Genomic DNA, 24435 nt, shown 5'->3' on the forward strand with positions numbered 1-24435 from the left:
GCTCCAACTTTTGCATTTATTAGAACAATAAGAAGGCATTTAAAATATGAAGATTTGTATTGGTAAGTTCCAAATGATAGAGGAGGCCGCACCGTTTCCCATCGTCTTCTTGCAATACAAGATGACATCCTTCAGCTTCTCCTCGTGGTCTTGCCGACACATCTGGCTGCAGTGCCCGATTGCGCTGGACGACATGGACCGGCATCTGCTCCTCCGTGCTTCGTCCTTGGCGTGGATGGACTCCCTCGACCCGCACGGCGTGCAGGAGTCCAAGTACTGGCGCAGGCGTCTCCTGATCGATCGCCAACACCTCGCGAAAAGAGGCTTCTTCGCGTGTGCCCCCGACGACGGCGGTGATTCATCCGGGAGACGATCGGCATCGGCTCCCGAGATGTTGGTTGAGCTGAGAGGAGCGGCGTGGCGGTCGTCTATCGCCCATGCACGAAAGGAGATGTTGCGAGTCTGTGGTAGGTCACCCATGGTGAGCACAGTCGATCAGTGAAAGAAGGAAAGAATGAGAAGACTCGGAGGTCATCGACCTCAATCTCAACTTCACAGTGATCAGGCCAAGAGTGAAAGACAAAGGAGATCGTAGAGCTTTGGTGTCTTAGGAAGGCAATCTCTATATGGCATCCTCACTGGTTTGTGGGCACTAATTGTGCTCTTTTTGTGAGGTTTCTCTCAGGAAATAGTTGGCATTGCAGTGTTTGGAGGGCAGATCACTCTCAAAAATGATTCTAACACCGGGAATTCTTACAGGTAAATTCAAAGCACATATATTTGGGGTATGAAAACATGATGATTGGATCACAAGGAAAGATAAACCTACGTAGCAGGAACAAAGGAAGGGATCTATTTCTGCAACCATGCATTCCCATGATCAAGTGCATGCTTTTATCACCATATGTCAATGCATCATAGATTACATGCACAGCGAACTTTTAGGTATAGAAGTTGCAGAAGGGATCTAAGCGTAGGACAAATGATCCTTGTTCATCATCATTGCCCCTTTGCCTATCTTCAACTTTTGCTTAGCATCAAGCGGACAAACATCTCACAAGATTCAAGCTAGAATAATGACAGGAAGACAAACAATTCCTACAGGTCTTAAAGAACTTTTCCACGTCCAGAGGAGCACAAGCAGCTCGTCATGGTTCTATGTTCACTCACTCCATTTTCTCGGACTCTTAACACCACCTAATCCTCTCTCCGCTTGCAACCAAACCTGGAAGAAGAAGAAATGTTATGATCAGAAGGCCATTGGATACTGCCATTCTCATTCCTTACGTCTGCAAGAGTAGTCCCTCGCGTATGCATTGACTTTGTGATTAGATTCCGTACGTCCACTGCAAGCTTGCGCAAAGCTTTGATGAGATTTAGCAGAGTGCTCCTCTATTATCACAGTGGAATTGTCAACGTCAGAAAGGTTATCTATAGCAAAAATTGACTTATTCTCTTACTATTTTATTCATCATGACACATGTCAAGATCACATGTGACATCTAACGATGAACCATTACCATCGTATCGGAGTTAAACTCGACACGATCAAAGTTAAGGTCAAGAGGAATGCACAATTGATCCCCGTAAACGACACCGATCATGAGAGTAACAATCATAAAACACACTATAAAAAGATTTCTTATGTGTTCCTCACACACAAAAACATAGTCTAACAATACATTTAGAATCCTTCAAACTCTTGACTTAAGCATCAAAGAATATTTATCGAGAATACTTTTATATAATTTTATAAAATTTAATATAATTAAGATTGCGACGACAAAGTTCACACAACTAAAAATATCATATGTATAGAAGCAAAGAGGGACAATGGAAAAAAGACAGCATATAAAGGTTGGAAGAATGAAAACTTATATTATATTGTGCATGTAGTGACAAGGGATAGAATAATCAAATTCTGAAAACTACATAGTTACATTAATAAGGTATACAACTAAATCAAGCATCTAAATTTGTGAAATTATTTCTGGATGAGAATCTTTCAATTAATTGTCTTAAATTGATTTAGTGAGTTGTAATAAGGTATACAACTAAATCAAGCATTGAAATTTGTGAAATTTTTTCTGGATGAGAATATTTCCTAATAGGAATTAATTATCTTAAATTTGTACAGTGAGAATATTCTTTCGAGTTATTTGCTTGAGAAGATTTTTTCTTAAATAATAGGAATTTCAAAATGTCTATAGAGATTTCGATGATGGTGACATATTTGACCAATTTGAGATGATTTATGGATTTATTTTATCTCATTTGTGAATGAAATTTGATCTTCAATAAATTAAACATGATAAGAAATGAAAGTCTTTTACATTCAATTGAAACAAAGAAAATGTAAGAATTATCGATGTTTGAATAACCCAAACAAATGTAATGTTTGTTATATGGCCAAAGCCATGGATAATAAAGACATCTAAATCTTTATAATTTTAAATAATTAGGTTTGATATTAAATAAACATCCAAAAGGTGATTTATTCATAAGAATAGGCATCGAAAGTCAATTAATAATATAAAATAATAGTTTTAAATGTATAGATCCAAAAAAAAAAAAAAAGGAGAGAGATGCTCAGTGATAAGACCTATTTCGATAATTTATCGATAAAGATATTCAACGGAAACTATATGTTGGGATGTAAGGAGGAGAAATTGAGCGTTGAATTTTAAGACTTTTAAATATAGATTTTAGAGTCTAATATTCTTTTGCAACGATTGAATTTTACAACCATGGTTTTAAATTTTAGAAAAAGAGAGAAAATATCATAATTATGAGATATTGGGAATAATCATGAATATTTTATTGAATCTCGAATTTTGATGATGAAACTAATTAATAATATTTATCTAATATATATTTAAGTGACGCGGGATTAGCTTCGATTAGAAGACGTTGAGCCGGAGCAAACATATCAGAAGGTTGGACGTTGAGCCGAAGGATTGATCGACGTGTCAAAGATCTAAGTGTTAGTGTAGTTTGAGAGAGGAGTTAGGGAAGGTTGTAAAGGTTCTCTCTTGAACCTGTTAAAAGGAGAATAAATCGTAAGGGTAGTTGATCTTCGCCCATTGAAGGAAGATCGTTAGTGGATGTCGGTGGCCTCGATGAAAGAGGAATCGATGGAGTGAATGTAGGTCACGATGACTAAATCATTATAAAACGATTTGCATTTGTATTTGAGAAATTTACCTTTACTGCAAACTGAATCTTTACTTGTCTATTACTTTCTCTGCATATACGAACGAAATTTCAAGTTATCTTCCAAGTTCAGTTTTTATCGTACGAAATAATTTTCAAGTCGACATGATTTTATCCGCTACACTAATTCACCTCTCCCTCTTAGTGTCCATTTGTTCCTAACATATTTTACAAAATAATCAACAAAGATAATATAATAGGAAAGACCATCATTGAACAAATCGGAGAATCAAGACTTTCAAGTTGAGACACCAAACTATAGTTTATGATCTTTATTTGAATTACAAGAATTAGGAAGATTAATTTGTGATAGAATATGAGAGAGTATTTTTTGGTGACAGATGCTTAAGTTCCTCATGCCAACGACTAAGTGAGGTTTTAACTTCAATAAAAGTTTTTTTTTTATCATTCTAAACTCCATATATCATTCATGCTTCACACCGGGAGAAGTGCCTCCATCGTTAAATCCTTCACACAAAAAGAAAATAGAAGAAATTTTGTTTATCTTATAAAATTCAATCATAATAATAACTAAATTTTATTTTATGAAAAGAATACATACATAAAACATCTAAAATTAAAAATAAACTTAAGGGATTTTAATGTTTCAATTTTGTAAGTATAAAAATCTCAATATTTTCACTTTCCTAATTATAGACATCGTAATATAATTTTTGAAAGTACAAGGATCAAAATACTAAATAACTAATTACATGAGATAATATATAATTAACCTTAATTCATTCTTTTATCTTAACATATTTTATTTTATTGGACACTCAAAAGAAAAGCCAATGGGCACTCCCTGATCTATATGTACACATACCACAGCCCGGAGGAAGACAGGAGAGCACAGATCCAGCTGCAAGTAGCTTTCCTTACTGTGCCTTGGAGATGGCTTCCTTCAATGAAATCCATGACATAGATGTCGTCACAGTTCAATCCTTGGCAGCCGAAGACGACTTCGTCCCCGCCGCAAGACTCCATCGCCGCAAGTGCTTCCGAGAAATCTTCCCACCCTTTCTTCTCAGAAAGGTTTCCATGCATCCCGCTTTATCTCTACCGAGATCATACTTCAGAGCATGTGTCACTTGGTTGCATGATGACTCTTAGGTTATCGCCGAGGTGATCGCCACCTTTCTACTGGTGTTTGTGACCTGCGGCGCTGGTGCACTGAACAAGAACAACCCCCGCGTCGTCTCGCAGCGGGGTGCGTCCGTCGCCGGCGGACTGATCGTGACGGTGACGATCTACGCCGTGGGCCACATCTCTGGGGCGCATATGAACCCTGCCGTCACCTTGGCCTTCGCTGTCTCCAGGCATTTCCCATGGATACAGGTTAATTAGCATACTCCATCTCTCTTCTATGATGACTATATATATATATATATATATATATATATATATATATATATATATATATATATATATATATATATATATATATATATATACACACACACATATCATGCGAACACCAAATCCTCTGTTGGAATGACATCCATCAGACTATACTCTAGCATTTCCTATTTAATTACTATTTTTTAGATTTATAGCGACATCAAACCGTATTAATGGATATTATATTCTGATTTGAATTGATCCTTGAACTGCCATGCGTGTGGTGCAGGTTCCTTTCTACTGGTCGGCGCAGTTCTCGGGCGCCATGATCGCCTCCTTCATCCTCCGCGAGCTGCTCCACCCCATCACCGATCTCGGAACCACCACGCCGTCCGGCACCCCGGCGAGGTCCCTGATCATGGAGATCGTCGTCTTCTCCATGATGTTCGTGACGTCCGCCGTGGCAACCGACACCGAAGCCGTGAGGGCTTCATGAGCTCATGAGCTCTTCTATCTTGAAGGCTTCTCGTTGGATGACATACAGGTAGGAGAGCTCGCCGGGTGAGCGGTTGGCTCAGCCGTCTGCATCACCTCCATCCTCGCTGGGTAATCCACAACCAAAACCCACGCGTACAAAATCTAACTTCTTCGATCGGTAAAACCCAATGCAAGAGCCGATCTCCGGAGGATCGATGAACCCGGCAAGAACACTGGGACCGGCGGTGGCGAGCAGGAAGTACGATGCGCTGTGGGTGTACTTCGTCGGCCCGGTGCTGGACACACTGTCGGGGACGATGTCCTACAGGTTCATACGGATGACGGAGAAACAGCCGCCGCAGTCGCTGCCGTCCATGGGAAGTAGCACGGCCCCGAAGTCGCCGTCGACCTCGTTGAAGCTGCGCTGCCTGCAGAGCCAAGAAATGGCTAGTCCTGCCCACGTCAATCCTTAGCTACGTTCGTTCACGATGCGATCTGAGATCATTAGTCTTTTCTTGATTGCTTATCAACACAACATATGCTTAATAAGCATTTGTTTGAAGGGTTTATTTATCTCCAAAATAATTTCTTAATTGCTAATTAATGAACACATGATGACAGTACTCACAAGTTATGTAAATACGAAAGCATCTCATTAATTCTCTAACCACTTAATCCATTATTAAATGATTTCAAGTTCTATCTCGATTTGAATGATTCAAAACAGGATTAATAAGAGAATTAGGTGAGGCCTACCTAATCCTCCAACAACCAAAGACAGCTTCATCCCAAGATTTAAATCTAGCTTACGTGGATTTATTACCAAAAAGAAGAAGAAGAAGCAAATATTATTAATTAAGAGCTAATAAGAGTTGTGGTTTCACTTTTTCCGCTTCTAATTAAAGACAATAAATCAAACATTGCATAAATATTAATTAAAATAGAGATAAAAATAATTTGTTTTGACGTCATCATATATATATATATATATATATATATATATATATATAAGGAGAATTAATTGAATTATCAAATAATAAAAAGAACAGTGTAATGCATATTGGACTCGAAGACAACAATGGCGGCCATTAAAGTCGAGTAGGAGCGTCGGACCAACGGAGCTGAGGCACTGTGACATAGGAGAATACGTTGTTGTCTGTGCAGTTGTTGCGCTTCCCTGTCGCAGCTGCGCGGTGTTGCTGTTGCGGTGCTCGTTGTCTTGCGGCCGGTACGGCGATTCCCCTATTTCTTTCTCGTAACCGTGTGAGCTGCGGTTTTCTGTAACCGAGCCTAATTTGCTGTTTCTGATTGAATTAGGAATGTTTCTTGATTTCGATTGGGTTTTAAAGATCCTTTTTTTTTTTTTTTTGAGTTGAGGGGATGATTCCTTTATAGGGTTTATTATTTCCTTTCTTTTCCATTCGGCCCTCTTAAAAGTTCTAGTCGTGTCTCTCTTCCTTTTTCTCAGGCTAGAATCTTCCGATTCGATTTTATCTTTGCTAGGACGGGGGTGCTGAGTTGATCGGTAACTTAAAGTTTCGATCTTGAGGGCCAGCAAGGAATTTTACTTGGCAAGCGATCAAAAGGGGAGGGGAGAGAAATTTTGCCTCATTTTCCTGCAAATATTGTTGCTGTACATTTGGCTACACAATGGGAGAACATCTGGTCTTGTATGTTGATGAAGTCATCACGCCAAAGACAGGAGCGCAGAGAATAGAGGGTGCAAATTCCTCCGGATTGGAAGCAACACAGGGTCTGGCCCGCTCTGCTCGCTGCACCTCTGCGGTCGATTCCATCATTGAGATGGACGGCAAGAAAGAAAGCAGTGTTGGGGAGGAAGAAGAGCCACTCCTTCAGATCGTGGAATGCCGTATTTGCCAAGAGGAGGATCATATAAAAAACTTGGAAACCCCTTGCGCTTGTAGCGGTAGCATAAAGGTCTGACGTTTTTGCTTTTTTCTGATTAATTGTAGATATTTTTATTTATAGCCATACAAGGCCAATACATTAAGCGATTAAAAATATCTGCTATTAGATCATTTAGCAAATTATTTGCGTCGAATGAAATGGAAGTTTTATGTAATTGAAATTCATGCTAATCTTCTAAAGGTACGACGACTAGGGTTCAGAATTCTTAATGCTTTTCTTGTATGATCCCAAAACAGGTGTATAATTGTGGGACATTAGGTAAACTCGATGCAATTTTTCTTTTTCAAATGCTTCTCTCTTCTGCAATATCATGTGTCTTATGATATGTAAGTTAGATGTTTGCTAAACTTGGTAAGTGTGTGCTTTTGCTCGAGTGCTGAAGCATTCATGCTAGATTTTTAACTTTGATTAGCAAAAAAGTCTGATTTTTTGCTTTTTTCAGATTAATTTTAGATTATTTTTATTCATAGCAAACAGCACCAATAAATTGAGTCTTTTAAAATATCTGCTATTAGATCAATTAGCAATTTTTTGCTCATCGAATGAAATGGAAGTTATGTGTGGTCGACGTTCATACCAATTTTTTGAAGGTCCAACAAGGCAACAACTATGTTTCAGAATTTTAAACGCTTGTATAATCCCAAAACTGGTATAATTGTGGCACATTAGCTTGACTTCGAAGCATTTTTTCTTTTTCAAATGCTTCCTCCAGTTTCTTGTAAAAGTTGACATTCTGGTTATCATTTTTCTCTTCTTCTGTTCTGTCATATGAATCATGATATTCTAACTGGGAGTCCTTGAATGTACAGTATGCTCATAGGGAATGCGTGCAACGCTGGTGCAATGAGAAAGGCGATATAACCTGTGAAATTTGCAATGAGGTGAGTCATTAATTTGATCACTTTATCAACTTCATCTATGTCTTATGCACGTAGCACAGCTTAAAAGGTCATGTGCATCTCTTTTCTTTCCTGTTTTCTTCAACACTTTAAATTGCCTTGAATTGTTAGAAACTTTGAAGTGGTCTTCATTTGTTTTGTGTACTTCTATATGTTAGAATGTTGATTCTTGATCCTCTTTCTTGCTGCAGAGGAAGTATTTAATGCGCTTTCTGCTCATCTAGTTTAATAAGCTAACTTTCCGTTCATTCTGTAGGAGTCACTGGTTCTGGGTGATACTATATCTTGTATTGCTTATGTTAGATACTGGTCGGAACTTTAACTAAAATGATATGCTATTATATATGTGTCGAGACTGGCAGTGCATGTTCCTGAAAGTGATCTTTCTTGTGATTCACAGCAATACAGACCAGGATACACTGTAGTGCCACGTGTCCCCCCTGTTGAAAGTGTTATTAATATCAGGTAAGTTTTATTTCTATGTGTAAACCTAAATGCTGGTTCTCTACAGTCCTAACATCTTAAGGGCACTCATATGTGATTTTCACTTTCTTACCACAGCACGACACAAATTTACTAAAAATAGTCATCATTGAAATTCTCAATTCTGATGAGTTTTCACCTGAAATGCAGTGGAGGATGGACCATCAGAGGCTCCCATTTGGATTTGCATGACCCTCAGGTTATTGCAATGGCAACAGCACGACACGGCTTCCTTGAAGCTGAATATGATGAGCAAGCTGCTACAAATGTCAGCAGTGTTGCTTGTAGTTTTGTGGTTCTGCTGGTAAAACCTAATCATGCCATTGGTTAAAGGTTTCCCTGTTTTATTAAATAATACATATTTGCAATGTGATGTTTTTATTTAAAATGGTTATTGAGTTTGCAAAATCTTAACCCAGTGATGCTTTTGTAGTCAAAATGGTTATCGAAGTCATGAAGTTCTATCTCATAATTCCACTAATCTGTACTTGTTTTCAATATGTTGAATTTTCACTTTCCTAAAGAACCATTCATCTGCAACTATGAGTAATTAGTTTCTTTAAAATTTCACATTGCTTCTCATAAAAACTGAAATTGATCTAAATTGTTGGCTAAATTAATCTACTCATAAGAATTATCTAGAGAACGAGATGGTACATTTTTACTTGTTATAAGCTACAAGAAGCATTCTGTTTATCTGTCCTTGACAACGTCGACATTCCATCTAAAGCTAGTTAATAAATAATTTCCTTTTGGTAACTGGAAATGTGTAACATCTTCATGTAAAGGTCTTTTTGGTCTTGTACCTTTTCTAGATCTAGCATTTATATGACATAAAAATTAATTTTATTGTGTTTCCCTTGCTTTATGATTATCAGCCGATTTTTGGTGCAAAGTTATTCTGATTCTACAACTTGGATTTGAATACTAATGGCGGTTCTCCCCTTGTTTTATTGCAGCTAATGGCTCTCTTATTGTTAAGGCAAGCATTGAGCATTACCGATGCTATTGAAGAAGATGATGATGATGATGCTTCCACATATTTTTCAGTAAGCAGAAGTTTCAACTTCTTTCAGTTTACGATCTCTATCTAGCTTAATCATGTGACATTTGACTGATAATTGGCAGCTTTTTCTTCTGCGGGCTGTTTCATTTCTATTCCCGTGTTACATCATGGCCTGGACCATTAGTGTTCTGCAGCGCCGACGGGAAAGACAGGTTAGCCCCCCCTCTCAAGTACAAATGTAGGAGCATCCTTTGTGGCATCAGTAGATTAGAGTAATTAGTTCCGGGCTCACTCACATGTAACGGATCAAACCTAAGTCCACGGGCTGCATAGTTTTAGCAGAAAGTAAACAGTATGCTGTCTGTTGATGATCATAAAATATAAAATATACGGATCGAGACCAATCTAAAACTTGGACAAGTTCAAAATAGTTGGACTGTGTGTACATGGAGAACTGGTCAGTGAACAGAATCATGACAAACTTACAAAAACAAGTGACTGATACATATGTTAGCATTGGTTGGGTGTTGCATTTGAAAAAATTGTCTGACTTGGGTAAAGTCAAGTAAAGGATGAACCCGGGGCACAAAGCCCGTATCAGTGAGGAGCCGGAGGAGCAGGTTGCAAAGGAACAACCTATTACACATAAAAGTCATCCTTACATGTGTAATTATGCAAAAATGTTGTAACGGAAAAATGCATTTTCCTTTGTTTCCCTTCCTAACATTAGTGACAGCAGATATCTTGCCGAGTTTCATCAACACTGTTATAATTTTATTCTGAATGGATACTCTTATTATGAACACACAGGAAGCATCTGCATTATTATCAGCAACTGAAGTTGCATCCATGCTGCAGCAGTCTGGCCAAGGAAGGCATTTGCAGTTTGCCACGGCACCAGAGTCATCTTCAACTCTGGAACAAGAGACACGTCGATAGCACTGCTCGAAGGCAGCTTCCCCTCTCAAAGTTCCACTTGATGAAGACCAAGAATTGCCCTACGCATTATTGGTAGGGTGAGAGTCTGTGTAGTAGGTTGCAGTGGCAGCAATTGCCACCCCCAACGGAGAGGAGGACTTTTGATTTTTTGCTTTCCTTTTCTTTGTTATCTTTCATGTGTAAAGATTGAAACTTTTGTCTTCTCAGTGCAGAGATTTCTTCTGCTTGTATATATACCCAAAATTTGGAAAGCGTTTTTTTTTATTTTTCCTCAATGAATTTAATAAGAAATAAGCACCTAAGAAGTAATTTCGTCCTTTTGTATAATCACAACGATACAAGAAAAATATCGAATCATATTCTAATATTTCTTTATATAAATTATATGATTCGATCTACCCCATCCATCCGTTGGGACGCTACGAGGAGCAGATATCTTATGCACACGTGCCCTCTGATTCCGTACCACCACGTAGGACCTCAAGCAGAAGTATAACGACGGATCACGCAAGGGTGGGACCCATCTTTCGTGGAAATAACCTATGCGGATATTTCTTTGGGGTTAATCTTCATAACATGATTGTTATAACGTATACGATCAGATTATCTCGCAAAGCTGTGTCGTAAACAGTCATCAGTTTACATAATGATACAACAGTGTTTGGACCAGTAACATACGGAAGCACCGAACTCGATCACACTTAACATGGACGGCAATGGAGAACCAAAGCGAAGGAGGTTCTTGCATCACCAAGAACACCAACTCTTGTGCACACAGCATTCAGACACAGAAGACGCACACACAGCGCAATACACGAGATAGATTACTAGTGTTCCGTTGTACTAAAAAAATATTCATTAAGCTTTTGATTGACTGAGCACGAAGAGCTCTGTCAACGCCCATGCATACATGCATACATGACAGCTTCCATACATATCTGTAGCCACCTGCTTGTGTGGCTGCCATACGCTCCATGAAAAGCGGCATCAGGCTCTCCTTAATTTGCAACGCAAGGTTGATGGATGTGTACATAACGATACAGGAAGACTGGGTTCTCTCTCTTCTCTTTAGTCAATCTTGATTTCTCATGCGGTACAGTTCTTGAGAGCCAATCGGAGCAGGCGAATGAAGCCTTGTACATCGTAGTAACTGAACTCGATGGCTTCCGTCATGGAACGGAACCCCTCGGCGCTTGATGAGGTGTCTTTGGCGGCCGACTCCAAGGCACGATGACATTTGGTGGTTGCATCCATTGCAGCTTCCGCATGCTCTGCCTGCAAATTAAACATCGAATCCAAAATGTTACATGGATCAAAGCTACGAGAATAATAAAGTCTTTGCAGAATGGTGGTGGTTTTACTTACAGCATCCACGAGCTTACGCAGCTTAGATGCAGACTTTAGAGTCTTGTCTGCGACGACATCCAATCGCCTCTTCTTGTTTTGAGGTTCACATCCATCACCTGCAGTTGTAAGCAGATAACACTATTAGCCAAGCCAGAGGAATTGATTTAATGGGAAGAGCTAATTAACCAAGTTGTCAAGAGATATTCATGTGTGATGAGAGATTAAAAAAATTAATCTCATTTTAATAAATATAAAAAATTATCGGATAATATATATCTAAGCTTTATTTGCTTAAACTTTTGGATTAAATTGGTGTTTGACTGACTCGATATATGTTAATCCTGATTAGTCTGACTCATTCATCGTTGTTGTAAGATTTTGAAGATGGTAGGTATCAAAGCGAAGAAGAGTGAGTAAAAGAACAACAAGAGGATGATTAAAAAAGAGAGAAAAAAAATCTGAATGATAAAAAAAGTTCAACGATAAAGCCACAGTTGCTGATAAAGTTGAGTTTGACTCACCACTTATCGTTATGAGTAAGTAAGGGAGACATAATTAAGTTTACAGACAAAGTTAGTCACAACATAATTAAGAATGCTCGAAGATATTCATGTGCGAAAAGAGGTTGAAAAAGAAGACTAAGAGAATGATCCCATATTGATATATATCAAAGGGAATAGGATGATATATATTGGAGTTAGCCCATAATTTATTAACATATATTTTGGATTGAATGTTTGACTCACTTTGGAAGTAGGAAACATTTAGAACCTAACAGTAGAAACAAATGATGGTGATATTATTACCTGCAGCAGGTGGAAGATTTGACCGGAGAAGCATAAGGATTCTGAAGTGGGTCACCTCCACACATTTGTATGCAAGAGCAGCAACTTTGACGTTTGCACACCGCTCACTCGTCGCAGCACAGTGCCTGCATGGGAAGTATAGCATTGCATATTTCATGAATTTCACTATACACCACGGAAAAAGAATTCATGCAGTAAACAATAGCAAAGTAGCCAAATGTTATGGACAAAACATACGCAAAAATTCTTGCTGCATCAGTAAACATTCCCACGGCGTTCTTTATTTCCAAGACTTGACTGCTGCAGCTCTGCAGCGTGCATGCTGCACTAAAAAATTTCAGTGCTGCCTCCATGTGTATCTCAGTGATCTCAGCTGGATCACAATCCTGCAACATCGATTAGATTATCAGAGCTATCCTCAATAATAAGTACCAAGTAAATGTTTCAACCATCCACACTACAAACCTTTAATCTGGCAGCTGCTTTCAGCAGATTGCATGCCTCCTTAGTGCTACTGTCCGATGATGAGTTGTACTTTTCAAACTCTTTTGCAAAACGTTCAGCAACAAAAATATGTGCATTGAAAGGCTTTGCTGCTTTTCCACAAGATTTATGCGCCACTTTTTCGATTGATCTTGGCGTTGGATTGTTTGCAGCCACTTCTTTTGTTGATCCTGACGTTGGATTTTTTGCACAAGTCGAGGGAACTTTGAGTGATCCAGGCATTGGATATTTTGCACAACATGAAGGATCCCTGAATGATTCTGGCATTGCTTCTCGTGCACAACTTGGCCGAGGAGCCATTGGTTTCCTTTCGAGAGTACTCGAGGGAGCTTTGAATGATCCCGACGCCGGGTGGTTGTTTGCACCACCGGAGGGAGGAGGCTTTGGATTTCTTTCGAGAGTCGTCGAGGGAAATGATTTTGGTATGGAGTTCTTTGCACAGCTCGAGGGAGCAGGCATTGCATTTCCTTCAGAACTCGAGGGAGTTGGGTTCTTTGCACAACCGGAGGGAACCTCCGAGATAGGTTGCCTCTTGTACACGGGCAAGAAGGACCCGTATTCGCCCAACAACGGCACTGCATGTGAAACGAACAATCATGTTCAGATACAATAACGCAAACGGAGAAAAAGAAAAAAGTCAACCTTGTGAGTAAAACCACATTGACTTGTTTGATGAGTCATGTTCGTAAGAATCGGATGGGGACAGAACAGCGACGAGAAAGTATTCGCATGATTGGGCGGTTGAAATTACAGAGATCGAACACACAGATCGGTTTTCAAGGATGAAACTAAAGACAAGAAGAAGGTTTTAGGTCTAGAAGGCTCGTTCTTGAACCCTCGTTCTCCGATAACAAGTCTAGAAGGCTTGCATGGAGCTTATTGTTCATATACACACATGAAGTTCTGCACCAAGAGCTCTCCTTTTTTTTCTGGGTTTGAGAACGATCGCGAAATAGATGAAGCCGAAGAGAAGGAGGCGAGCAAGGAAACAAAGCAAGTAAATGTTCTTAATTCGCAAGAACGCGGGCGATAAAGATGACCCGACTCCGAGTTTCGCGTGGTTCAATCGAGCAGATAGATTGTTTGTTAATTAGGGTTCCTATAATCGAGCATGCATGTTTGAGGAGAAACAACATCTAAATTTAAAGCGATGGTTTCGACTCACCAGCATCGTCGTGCCAGAAAGCTTTGTTCAAGAAGAGCACCAATGTGTCCAACTTCTTTCGCTGCCAAGAAGAAGAAACAAAAACAGGACGAGGATGAGAAGACAATAGGAGAAAGCAGCCCTGGTTTCCGTCCGACCCATAAATCTCAAATGCACTCAAGACCGACCGACCGACCGACCGACGCCTTTCGGCCATCAAACCCTCGCATCAAGAAACGAAGGAAAAGATGGAGGTGGGAGACTCACAAATTCAGGCGGCTCTTCTTGATGATCGAACCCATTCTCCGTAGCAAGCCAACTCCAATCTTCCGCTGCTGGTTTCGGGATCTCCATCTGAGAGGAGGGCAGAGCTTTCGCCATTCCGAACGGGAAGAGAGAAGAGAGCGAGAGAGAGGGAGGGAGAGGAGAGAGAGAGTGTGTGTATGCCTTGAGAATCCACTGAAGCCTATAAATATGTAATCCCATTCGAAATGGGAAACCTTGGTATTGATGTCTTTATCTTACCGCATCTCCATCAGCACTGTCTTTAAAATCCAAGAAACAAAAATATAAAGCAAATATAAAAAAAACGTGGTTTTTTTTTTTTTTACCATGTATTGATTTTGGGTCGTTTTCAAGTTCGACGTGACTCGTTGCCCCGAACCGGCCGGTCCATATATCGTGCATTTACAACAACAACGCTTGATGGGAGTTTCTTGATTTACGCGCCGTTCTCACGCGGCAAAATCCCCTCCCCCTGTTCCGCGCGCCAGCCGGTGGCGGTGGTCGCTGGGAGTCTAGCATTACCCTTTGTCGAGGTTTGGAAGGTTTCAAGCCCACCATCAGCTTCCCTTCAAGTTCCTAGCGGAGGAGCTCGTCGGCCTGAGCGCCTGCGTCGTCGGCGACGTGGACACTGCGCCCCTACTCGCTCTTCCCCCGGCTCGGCGCACTTGTTTATAAAGGCGCCGCCTTCGCCGCCGTGGCCTGCGAACATCCTTGGGAGGACGGCCATCTAAGAAGGCTCGATCGCTTTGAGGGCGTGCATGGATCCGGCGGTTGAGATTGCCAACAAACCCCCGCCGTCTGGCCTTATTGCGTCGGTCTTCGAGGCTGACTGGGTTGCAGAAGGTGGTGGTCGAGCGGAAGGGAGAAAAGAAGGAGAGGTCGATCGAGAACAACGGGGTTGCAGCAGTTGCAGAGGTTGGCGACGCAGAGTTGCAGAGTGGTCGAGTAAGTCGCTGCTTGGTGCTTAGGAAGGAAGGGAGATCATAGGAAGCGATTGAGGTATTTACTGTAGGAATGCTCAAATTAGGTTATCTTGATTTCCTATTATCTCGTTTCTCGTTGGCAATATGCAGCTCTTAGTATCTACGTGTTCTTAACGAGATCATCAAGAGTTGCTTTTTTTTTTTTGGTGTACTGTTTTCTCGATCTTCATCCTTTTATATTATTTTTTAAGTGGTCATTAATTCCTCCTTTATTGAGAAGAGAATAGCTCACAGTCCAAATAATTCTATTTCTAAATTTATGTGCGTATATTTCTAAAAGATTTTAATTCCATCTTTTACGGATTTAAAATAAAATTCTTTAACTATTAACATTTTTCTGTTAAACGATAATATGGGCAAAATGGTTCGAGTTTGAACCGTTCGTGAGAACCGCCGACTGGAATTGAAACTCTATCGACCAGTGTACCTACAATATTCCTACCTGCTTGGCAATTGGAGGCCATCTGGGGTCCCACATCGTTCGCATGGCAGCAACGTTCCCGGGTTAACATTGCGTGGCGTATCTCATCTTCAGAACTTGGTCGAACCGGGTTGGATGTGACGGTCCCCGGTTTAATTAGAACGAGATCGGACGGACCACGTTAATTGCACGGAGTGCGGACGGACGCTGTCACTAATTTCGACTTTTAGTGGGTCCCCACGTGGGGCCGATCGAGCCGACAGGCCACGGTGGCGCCGTCGGTGTGCGTGGGTTAGACGCGGCCGCTGTCATCCCCTTCCCCCACTATAAAACGGTCACCGCTGAGGGAGCCCGCGGCCTCCGCTCTCGTCCTTCTCATCGAGAGGCGAGAAGCGTCGCCTGAGAAATCGTTCGGTGGTTCTTCTCTCCTTTCCAATTCGACTGGTCCTCTTCCTTCTCGTGGATTTGATCGTTTCCAATTTGTATTCTCATCGATAATTTTGTGAGTGGTTTTGTCGCTGAACCCAACGATCACTCCTTTTGTTGCTTGATTTCATTTGCGGATTGGTTGTTTCGATTTAGGGTTTCATTGTCGATCCTTCGGATTGTTTTAGATATGTATGTTTGTGTGTCTTTTGATCTGTGTGGGTTGTATCTTCATCAGCGGTGAACAAGATGGGGCTCACCTTTACGAGGTTATTTAGCCGGCTCTTCTCGAAGAAGGAGATGAGGATCTTGATGGTCGGGCTTGATGCGGCTGGTAAAACGACGATCTTGTACAAGCTCAAGCTCGGAGAAATAGTCACTACCATCCCCACTATAGGTCAGCACATATTTTCTTCCTTTCCAAATCCGATCTTGTGTTCTCTGTATTAGTTGAAAGCACTTGTTTTTGGGGAATCGTTTTAAGGAAAACGCACTCGTTCTACGATGAAGCATGCATTTCTTCCCTCCCTTAAATCCATATATTGCGAATTGTGGAATGTTATTATTATGCCGGTTGCGTGTTGGTCCCTTTATGTGACAGCAAGCTTAAGGCTTTCTGTTGGCTACTGACAAGCTGAAGTGAAACAAATGTTTTTCAGAGTTACGCTGGAGATCAATTTGATATTGTCCTTGCTATGTTCTGAAAGAAATATTGGTATCAATTGTTAAAACTGGTTTGTACTTCTTATATGATCCTTTAAATAATGAATTTTGTCATCTTCTCCATCTTCTTTTTTCCTTTCTAATTTTCTTGCTTTTAGTTCAAGTTCATCTGTTATATGAAAGGCAATAATCGTGCTGCTAAATTAAAAACATCCAGTGAACATAAAAAAATATAGTTTGAGGTATCTATTGAGACAACTTCAAATTTTCCAAGTGTCTTATTATTTCTTTTTGACTAGTAAGGCTCAATCCGCACTTTAATGGCATCTTATGTATTCCAAACTTTATATGGCCCTTCCACATAAGAGTGGGGATGCAAATTAACATTACTCAAAATTTCCCTCCAATATTTTTAGGATGTATGACATGATTTTAGTAGAAGGATTTTTACATATTTTTGAAGCTATTAGTCTATATCTGTTAGAAATGGTTTAGGTTATTATTTATAGTTTGCATGAACCTTTCATTTGGTGGGTTTGACTTATTTATCTTCACAAGTTTTCAAGACAACAATTCAGTCGTGCAGGCAGATTCATACTTTTTGGGGCTTTTTTTTCCAAATCGCACAATTTTTCTTAATTTTAAATGGTCTTCCTTGTGTTGTTATGTTATATGCTTCTTTAATTCAGGATTTAATGTGGAGACTGTAGAGTACAAGAACATTAGTTTCACCGTTTGGGATGTTGGTGGTCAAGATAAGGTAGGTAGATCTTATTTGTGCTAACGGGATGTGAAGATGTTGGAGGTTGTTTGTCACTTGCCATTGTTGATTTTACCAATTTGATGTTTTATTGCAACAGATCAGACCTCTATGGAGGCACTACTTCCAGAACACCCAGGGCCTTATTTTTGTTGTCGACAGCAATGACAGAGATCGTATTATTGAGGCAAGGGATGAACTGCATAGGATGCTAAATGAGGTGAGTTGATTTGGTTTGTTGATAACCATTATGATTCCTCTAATTCGGCATAGCTGAGCTGAATGACAATCAAGTACAGTCTGATAATTGAACATAATTGTGTTTTCATGCACATTTTTATGCTAGTGTATGTTCAACACTTAACTTTGACCAAAAATCCTCTATTATATGTTTTTGTCCATTTGATTATGATCATAGTTAGTCAATAAAAGACCAAAAGGCAGAAGCAACTTAGGGTGATTGTCGGGTAACATTAAGGGTCCAAAGGAAAGATGTTAGTTGGAATTGTTGAAGCATCAAGATCCAGAAAAATAATAATTACATAGTGGCAGGTGAGGATTGGAGAAGAATAGTGATCCTCTTCCATTTTGATGTTCGAATCTGTTGGGTTCAGGCCTTCAGCTGAAGTGTCCAGTTCCGACTGAATGGCTTTTTAGGATTGTTTTGCCAAGTGATGTTTGCTACAAGAAAAGAAAAAAAAAAGAGAGAAACTTGCTTTCTCAATGTTTGCTGTTCGTTTGAGGTTTGGTTTCTTTTCATCAATTTCGTTGAAGATTAGGATCAATAGTTGTTTAGTGGAAACTAAAACATCAAATTGATGATGGTTGCTTTTTAAAATGTTTTTTCTAAGTTAATTTTATGCTTAATTTGAATCTATTTACTGAATTTCTTTCGTTTTTATGCAGGACGAGTTACGTGATGCTGTGTTGCTTGTGTTTGCAAATAAACAAGATCTTCCAAATGCAATGAATGCAGCTGAAATTACAGATAAGCTTGGCCTCCATTCCCTGCGTCAACGACACTGGTATATCTCTTTCTCCCTAAGCAAAGATTTGTAGTCAAGACTGAGAAATTCCATGTTTTTCTTATAATAATTTTAAAATGTGTTTCATACCATTTACGGCCAAACATTTCGTGCAACCATGTCATCTTTCTACTCTATTATCTTATTTTTCAAATCCCTTAAACCTCATTATTATTATTATCTCCAACTGACGTATTACTTCCTCTGCTAATAGCCAATAGTAACCAATCATCTAGCCTTTTATTTGGAAACAACTAACCATAACCAAATGCTCCATCTTCTTTTACTGTCTTCTTAAAATTATCGGATTTTTTGAAATTATAGGTGGACAGCAGGGCACCTAGAAAAATTTTCTCTTGTTTTATCGCCAATTGTCCAACCTACATAAATCTGACTTAATTGTCATTGCTGTCTTTTCATCCCTGCAATTGCGACATGAATTTTATTTTATTTGTTCTTCCTTATTGTTTTTGTTGTGTTTTTAATTCAACAGCAAAGCATGTTTATACAATTATACTTCATCTCTTCTTTTATAGGAGAAAGAGATTTTGGCTTGTGTTTAGCTCATTGACCAAGAAATGTGTGATATGTCTACAGGTACATACAGAGCACATGTGCTACATCTGGTGAAGGTTTGTACGAGGGACTGGATTGGCTCTCCAACAATATCGTCAGCAAGGTATGAATCTTTACTTATTTTTCTGTTTTTTCTTTTTTGAGAGTAGCAAGTCAATTTGGACCTGTTACCATTCGTTTTATGATGGTTCATGCCATGGGAAGCGATAATGCTGCTTGAGCAGCAGTTACAGCCTAATAATGGAAGGCTTTCACTGGGTGAAACGCACCCGCATTAAGTGCTTCTGTATAGCAATTTCAAATTTTGTGGCCATCATGAAGCTTTACATATTTATGATTGTGGATCAGCTAACTATTGTTTACTTTTCCATCCTGAGGCTTGAAACTTTTGACATGGTGGACTAAGCTTATTGGGACGGTGCTTTGTTTCTCCGATCCGCAACCAGTTGCTCATGGATCAATTATCTTGACATTAGTTGTCGTCTCTTCTTGCTGTGGTTATCGGACTCGTGATAGTGGTCCTGGCATAATATGATCGTGTGATCAATTATCAACTTCTAGTTGTATTATGTGATGTTTTCAAGCATTATATTAATAGCATCTCCAGGTTGTTATTGGGAAATATGATGTAGTCATACCCAAACCTAACATATTTGAGACTGAGTTGTGTGGTTCAATCGGATTATAGCTCTGCCTTGTGATCTTTTATCTCTGTTCGATTCTGTTCCTCATTGCCTTAACAGCACTACTATGCTCTGCTTTACTGGGTTTTGTACTGAATCCTCTGCAACTGCATGCCTCACTTGCGATCAACAATATTGCAGGCATTGCAAAGCTGCTTGTCACAAGCATTTAGTTAAGAATTGGACCACCTGCTTCTTATTGCTTCACATATTCGTTTCACCAAATGCACAAATACATATATTGAGAATAACTCGTCCTCATCAAACAATTTTACAGATAAGGTTAAAGATGCTGGACAATTGTATAGAATTCTGCCACAGATTTCACAAATGTTAATAATGATGTAATTTTTTTATACAAGGGATTATAATTGCTCCTATTGAACTCAGATGGCACACTGCAGTATAATGATGTAGTTCTCGACCAAAAGCTTTTGCTCTTCATCAATTACCTTCAGACAGGCTAAGCATTTATCGGCAAAGCTTTTTAATCTATCAAATGTGTCCTGAAATTTATCCATCAATGTTCAAGACCCTCACAGCAACATTGAGGACTAGGTTTTGCAGATTCTAGCAATCTGTTGGTCCACTCCTCTATAATAGCTTTACAGCACCCAGCTGCAACTTCGTAGCAGGCTTCCAGAATCTAGGCGGACAGTAATCAAGCTGCGACTTCATAGCAGATCTTGCGGGCAGGTTAGTACAACTCAAACTTGAAGAGGCCAACTGTGCGGTTCAATAGTTGTCCAAGCCAAGCTAAATGCTTTTGTTAGGGAGGCTCTCTACCCTTTCCTGCTCAACTGGACCATCACCATATTTCACTGCAGCAGTAAACATTTTTCTAATCAATAATGCACATGCTTCTTCAAGATAAAGGTGAAAACAACAAAGAAATGGGAGTAGACAATATTCATTTAGAATGGCTATTACAATCACAAGGAACATTTTATATTACCTTCACGTTCAATCAGGATTCTATAAATATTATCTATAAATAAATAAAGCTATCTGAAAATTTAATTTGTTAAACTAGTCTAACATTGGAATGCTACCTCTGTGTTCTTAGTGACTGATTCAGGGAATCCAACTCCATGTATATGATAAGATTCACATATATTCTAAAAAAGTAAAAAATTTCTGCCATTGGAGACTTGAAATCCTCCACGATCAGCAATAAAGATTAATTGACACAAAACTTAAAAAAATCTCACGTCCCCATCCTAAAAAGCCAAATTGACAACATAAAAGAATCTAATATGAATAAGAGGATTGCGTTGAAAGATGCTTGGACTTTTTATTTTTGGCAAGCAGTAAGTGGAGAAGGCTGCATTTTTTTTTAATGAGCAAAGTATAAATGGTGAATGCGAGATTCAAGCACTGGATCTTACGATAATATATTAGTCTTTAGATGTCTAGCCAACCTAGCCAGCACCTTAGAAAATACATCGGATTCGATCCCTGAACATTATTGTCATGTTCTCGTATCCATCTAGTTAAAAAAATTACTTAATATTACTAGAAAGCAAGACCACTTAATGTTACTAGAAGTTGTTCCCAGTTTATGGTTATCAGAAATATGTTACTCCCACTGATAAACCTTTTCTTGGGAAAGCCTCACCTCCATGATGTAATCCTTTCTCTTTTAACTTATTTTTTTCTCTGTACTTGTTTTACAGTGTCAATAAAATAAGCTTGCTGTGCTGCAGTTTTACTTTCGAAAAAAATAAGCACATTCAAGAAAGAATGGTCTTACAGTCACTACTTTGCTTGAGCCTTTTTCGCTTGTTAGAATGTCTGATGGTCGAATCAAAATTACTTCTTAGGGGGTGATACTTCAGTGAAGTCAGTGCTTCGTTGTACTCACTCAGCTTTTTCTTCTCCTCATTCTGTTAAATATATCAATAAAAACAGAATAAGGCTAAAGAGTTACAATGCTGTAACTGAAAATGGTGACATGAAAAATAGAGTCATACATAGGCCTTGTTAAAAATAGCAATCTGTTGCTTACAAACTTTAATTTCCATCTTTAAAGCACCAAGGCGAGATTCAACTGGTACAGTGCACTGCTCAACTATCTGCTTTTGTCTCCCACGAACTACATGTGGCTGCCATACATTTAGAGCAACAGATGCAGTCCTGAAAAAACCAACTCATCAAAGGTTTCCATAAACATATGCAATATTTGTAAGTTACAAACTTTCCAAATAACAATTCATCTTCAAAAGTTAGTGATGCCTAATCTCCAGCCGTTTATGTACCTTGAGATTTTAGGATGACTTTCAATTTCATATATCAGTCTTATTTTAAGAAAAAAAGATGATCCAGAAAATCAAATTTACAATAAAATACTTGCAATATCTAAAACAATCCTGAATTTGAGCAGAAACTTCATATGAACCATAAAAATGATGGGAAAAGAAGAGTACAATAACTTAACAATCAGAATTACAAGAAACGTTTGAAAAAGTCATCTATGATCCAAATACATGACTTTGTTCTACGCTCTTGGACTACACTATTAGCAGCAAACAAGATTGTCAAAGGCACAAAGCACATCACCAAGGTCTTCCGGAGTCTATAGAAAATGCAAGGGCACATCCTGACAAAGCAATTTGAACACTTTTAGGATGATAAAGACTTAAAGATGAGATGCAACTACATCCACTGCCATTTTAACAATCCAAACAATAATTTGACTCACCTAAGGGAGCAATAACACAAATGTGATGAAGGGAAAAAAATAAAAAGCAGCAAAGAGTGAAGAACATATGATCCTTTTTTTCATCCCATTTACCACAAGTACTCCTATGAGACACTCACGAGATCAAAGATATCACAAATAAAAGCCACTTCTCTTGGTCAATGAAGGATATAATCAAGAGAATTAATGGGCCACTCAAACATACTATTTGATTTTCGTGCTCTAGGTGCACCCTAAGCAGTCATTCATGAAGAATCATAAAAGGGCATTCATATGCCAAAGCAATGTCCATATTCTTTCTCAGAGTAACTTTTAATAGATCTTTTCATAGCATCAATTCTTTTAACATACCACATACACATCACAACTTAAGTTCTAGTAACTATTCCCTACTATCAGCCAATTAATGCATAGATAATTGACTTGTAAGACCAAAATACCTTATCCAATGTAGCAAATAACCTATGCTTTACTAAGGAAAATTTCCCAAGCACCACAAACATAGCCAAGCAATGTATTCATGCCCATGTCTGAACCATGGCCCATAACATTCCATGTTTCAGGTGATTATGAACTAAACTTATTGTGAACCACAAGGACCTAATTCACCTTAAAGGCTAAGAATCAAAGAAAGGAAAAGGGAACAAGAAAATAAAAAGACAAGATTCTGTAACCTCTGGTCACATGCAATTTCTGGCTTCATTGTTCTAAAGATGTTAAAATACAGTACATCCACTAAATTTTTACAAGATCTCATGCTACCCTCCACCTCAAGCAAATTGCTATTTTTAGCTAGAAGCAGTGGTTGAAGTAATCAAATTAATTACCATGAAATAACATGAAAATAAAGCAAAAAAAAAAAATAGTGATCACTGAACCAGAGAGAAGTAGCAATTCAAAGAATAGCATGTTGATCGAGAAACCAGTTTGAGCACCTTGCTCTCTCCAAATCAGCTAACTCAGATACAGCGGCCTTCAGCCTCTTGCCCTCGCGGGCCAACGACGATTCCAACTCCTCCAGCCTCTTCCGTGAAGCAGCCACACGACTCTGCGCATAGAGCACCGCGCGCCTCGCGGCGGCGAGCTGCCTCGCCTTGTCCCTCTCGAACCTGCCGCGGATGCAATCCCACGTCAAGGCCCAGACCTAAGTAGCTCGTCCACGAGAAGAGGAAGGGGGGCGCACCTGATCCGGTAGAGGGATTTGACCGAAGTGGCCTTGTCGTGGGGTTCATGTCGGCCAGCGGGAAAGTCGAGGGCGAGAAGGGTGGCCCAGAGGGCGGGGTCCCGGGCGAGGCGGTTGAGGCGGCGGGAGGCGATGGCGAGGGCGCAGAGGTCGCGGTAGGTGAGGCGGCCGAAGGCAGTACCCATCTCCAGGATTAGGGACCATATCTCGTCCGGAAGCACCGACATGATGCTCCTCCTCCTCCTCCTCTCCCCCTCACCACCTCCAAGAAGAAGAAGAAGACGAAGGAAGAGGCGAAGGATCGAGATGGGGCGGAGGAGGCCGTGTCGAAGTCCCGTTTCGATGGACCCGGCCAGTGGACCGGGTCGGAACAGATCGCGGTTGGGTTTGATAAACCGGCTTGTTGCGAACGCGATCCTAATGAGCCGGGTGGGGTCCGATCGGAGCCGCGTCTGATGACGGCGTTGTAGCGCACCCGATCCTAACGGACCGGACTGCCCGTGTGGTAAGCAATGTTCTTGGACTCGATTGCACCTCAAGATGCGTGCTCGTTTGTAAAAATCATGATCCACACGAAATTTGATGGTTAGAAAGCTCATCCTCTGAAATATCAAGTTATTGTTTATATTATGTAATAATAA

The 24435-nt window shown here is 39.7% G+C and overlaps 3 protein-coding genes and 1 pseudogene across 6 annotated transcripts; 3 read left to right on the forward strand and 1 right to left on the reverse strand.

Annotated features, from left to right (window-relative positions):
• Window positions 1-121: 121 nt before the first annotated feature.
• LOC135672052 (aquaporin NIP2-2-like) lies at window positions 122-5525 on the forward strand (annotated as a pseudogene).
• A 575-nt stretch (window positions 5526-6100) lies between these two features.
• On the forward strand, window positions 6101-10539 carry LOC135672392 (uncharacterized). Of its 2 annotated transcripts, none has more exons than XM_065180867.1 (8): window positions 6101-6259; window positions 6500-6969; window positions 7770-7841; window positions 8260-8324; window positions 8493-8646; window positions 9302-9391; window positions 9471-9560; window positions 10159-10539. In XM_065180867.1, the coding sequence occupies exons 2-8, from the start codon at window positions 6682-6684 to the stop codon at window positions 10285-10287; spliced, it is 888 nt and encodes a 295-aa protein (XP_065036939.1). In that variant the 5' UTR covers window positions 6101-6259; window positions 6500-6681; the 3' UTR covers window positions 10288-10539. The 2 variants fall into 2 exon arrangements, with proteins under 2 accessions (XP_065036939.1, XP_065036940.1); XM_065180868.1 differs by having other exon boundaries at window positions 6535-6969.
• Window positions 10540-16086: 5547 nt separating this feature from the next.
• On the forward strand, window positions 16087-19904 carry LOC135645303 (ADP-ribosylation factor 1-like). Of its 3 annotated transcripts, none has more exons than XM_065163584.1 (7): window positions 16087-16191; window positions 16442-16600; window positions 17556-17626; window positions 17727-17846; window positions 18533-18651; window positions 19249-19330; window positions 19605-19904. In XM_065163584.1, the coding sequence occupies exons 2-7, from the start codon at window positions 16453-16455 to the stop codon at window positions 19608-19610; spliced, it is 546 nt and encodes a 181-aa protein (XP_065019656.1). In that variant the 5' UTR covers window positions 16087-16191; window positions 16442-16452; the 3' UTR covers window positions 19611-19904. The 3 variants fall into 3 exon arrangements, with proteins under 3 accessions (XP_065019656.1, XP_065019651.1, XP_065019645.1); XM_065163579.1 differs by having other exon boundaries at window positions 16123-16221; XM_065163573.1 differs by having other exon boundaries at window positions 16138-16279.
• A 616-nt stretch (window positions 19905-20520) lies between these two features.
• On the reverse strand, window positions 20521-24139 carry LOC135645298 (F-box protein SKIP24-like). Its single transcript, XM_065163562.1, has 5 exons — window positions 23795-24139; window positions 23547-23720; window positions 21884-22046; window positions 21664-21796; window positions 20521-20731 (listed from the first exon to the last, which is right to left on the reverse strand). The coding sequence occupies exons 1-5, from the start codon at window positions 24019-24021 to the stop codon at window positions 20667-20669; spliced, it is 762 nt and encodes a 253-aa protein (XP_065019634.1). The 5' UTR covers window positions 24022-24139; the 3' UTR covers window positions 20521-20666.
• Between the last annotated feature and the right edge of the window lie 296 nt (window positions 24140-24435).

Source organism: Musa acuminata, chromosome BXJ1-4, assembly GCF_036884655.1.
Source record: "Musa acuminata AAA Group cultivar baxijiao chromosome BXJ1-4, Cavendish_Baxijiao_AAA, whole genome shotgun sequence".
Taxonomy (NCBI): Eukaryota; Viridiplantae; Streptophyta; class Magnoliopsida; order Zingiberales; family Musaceae; genus Musa; species Musa acuminata.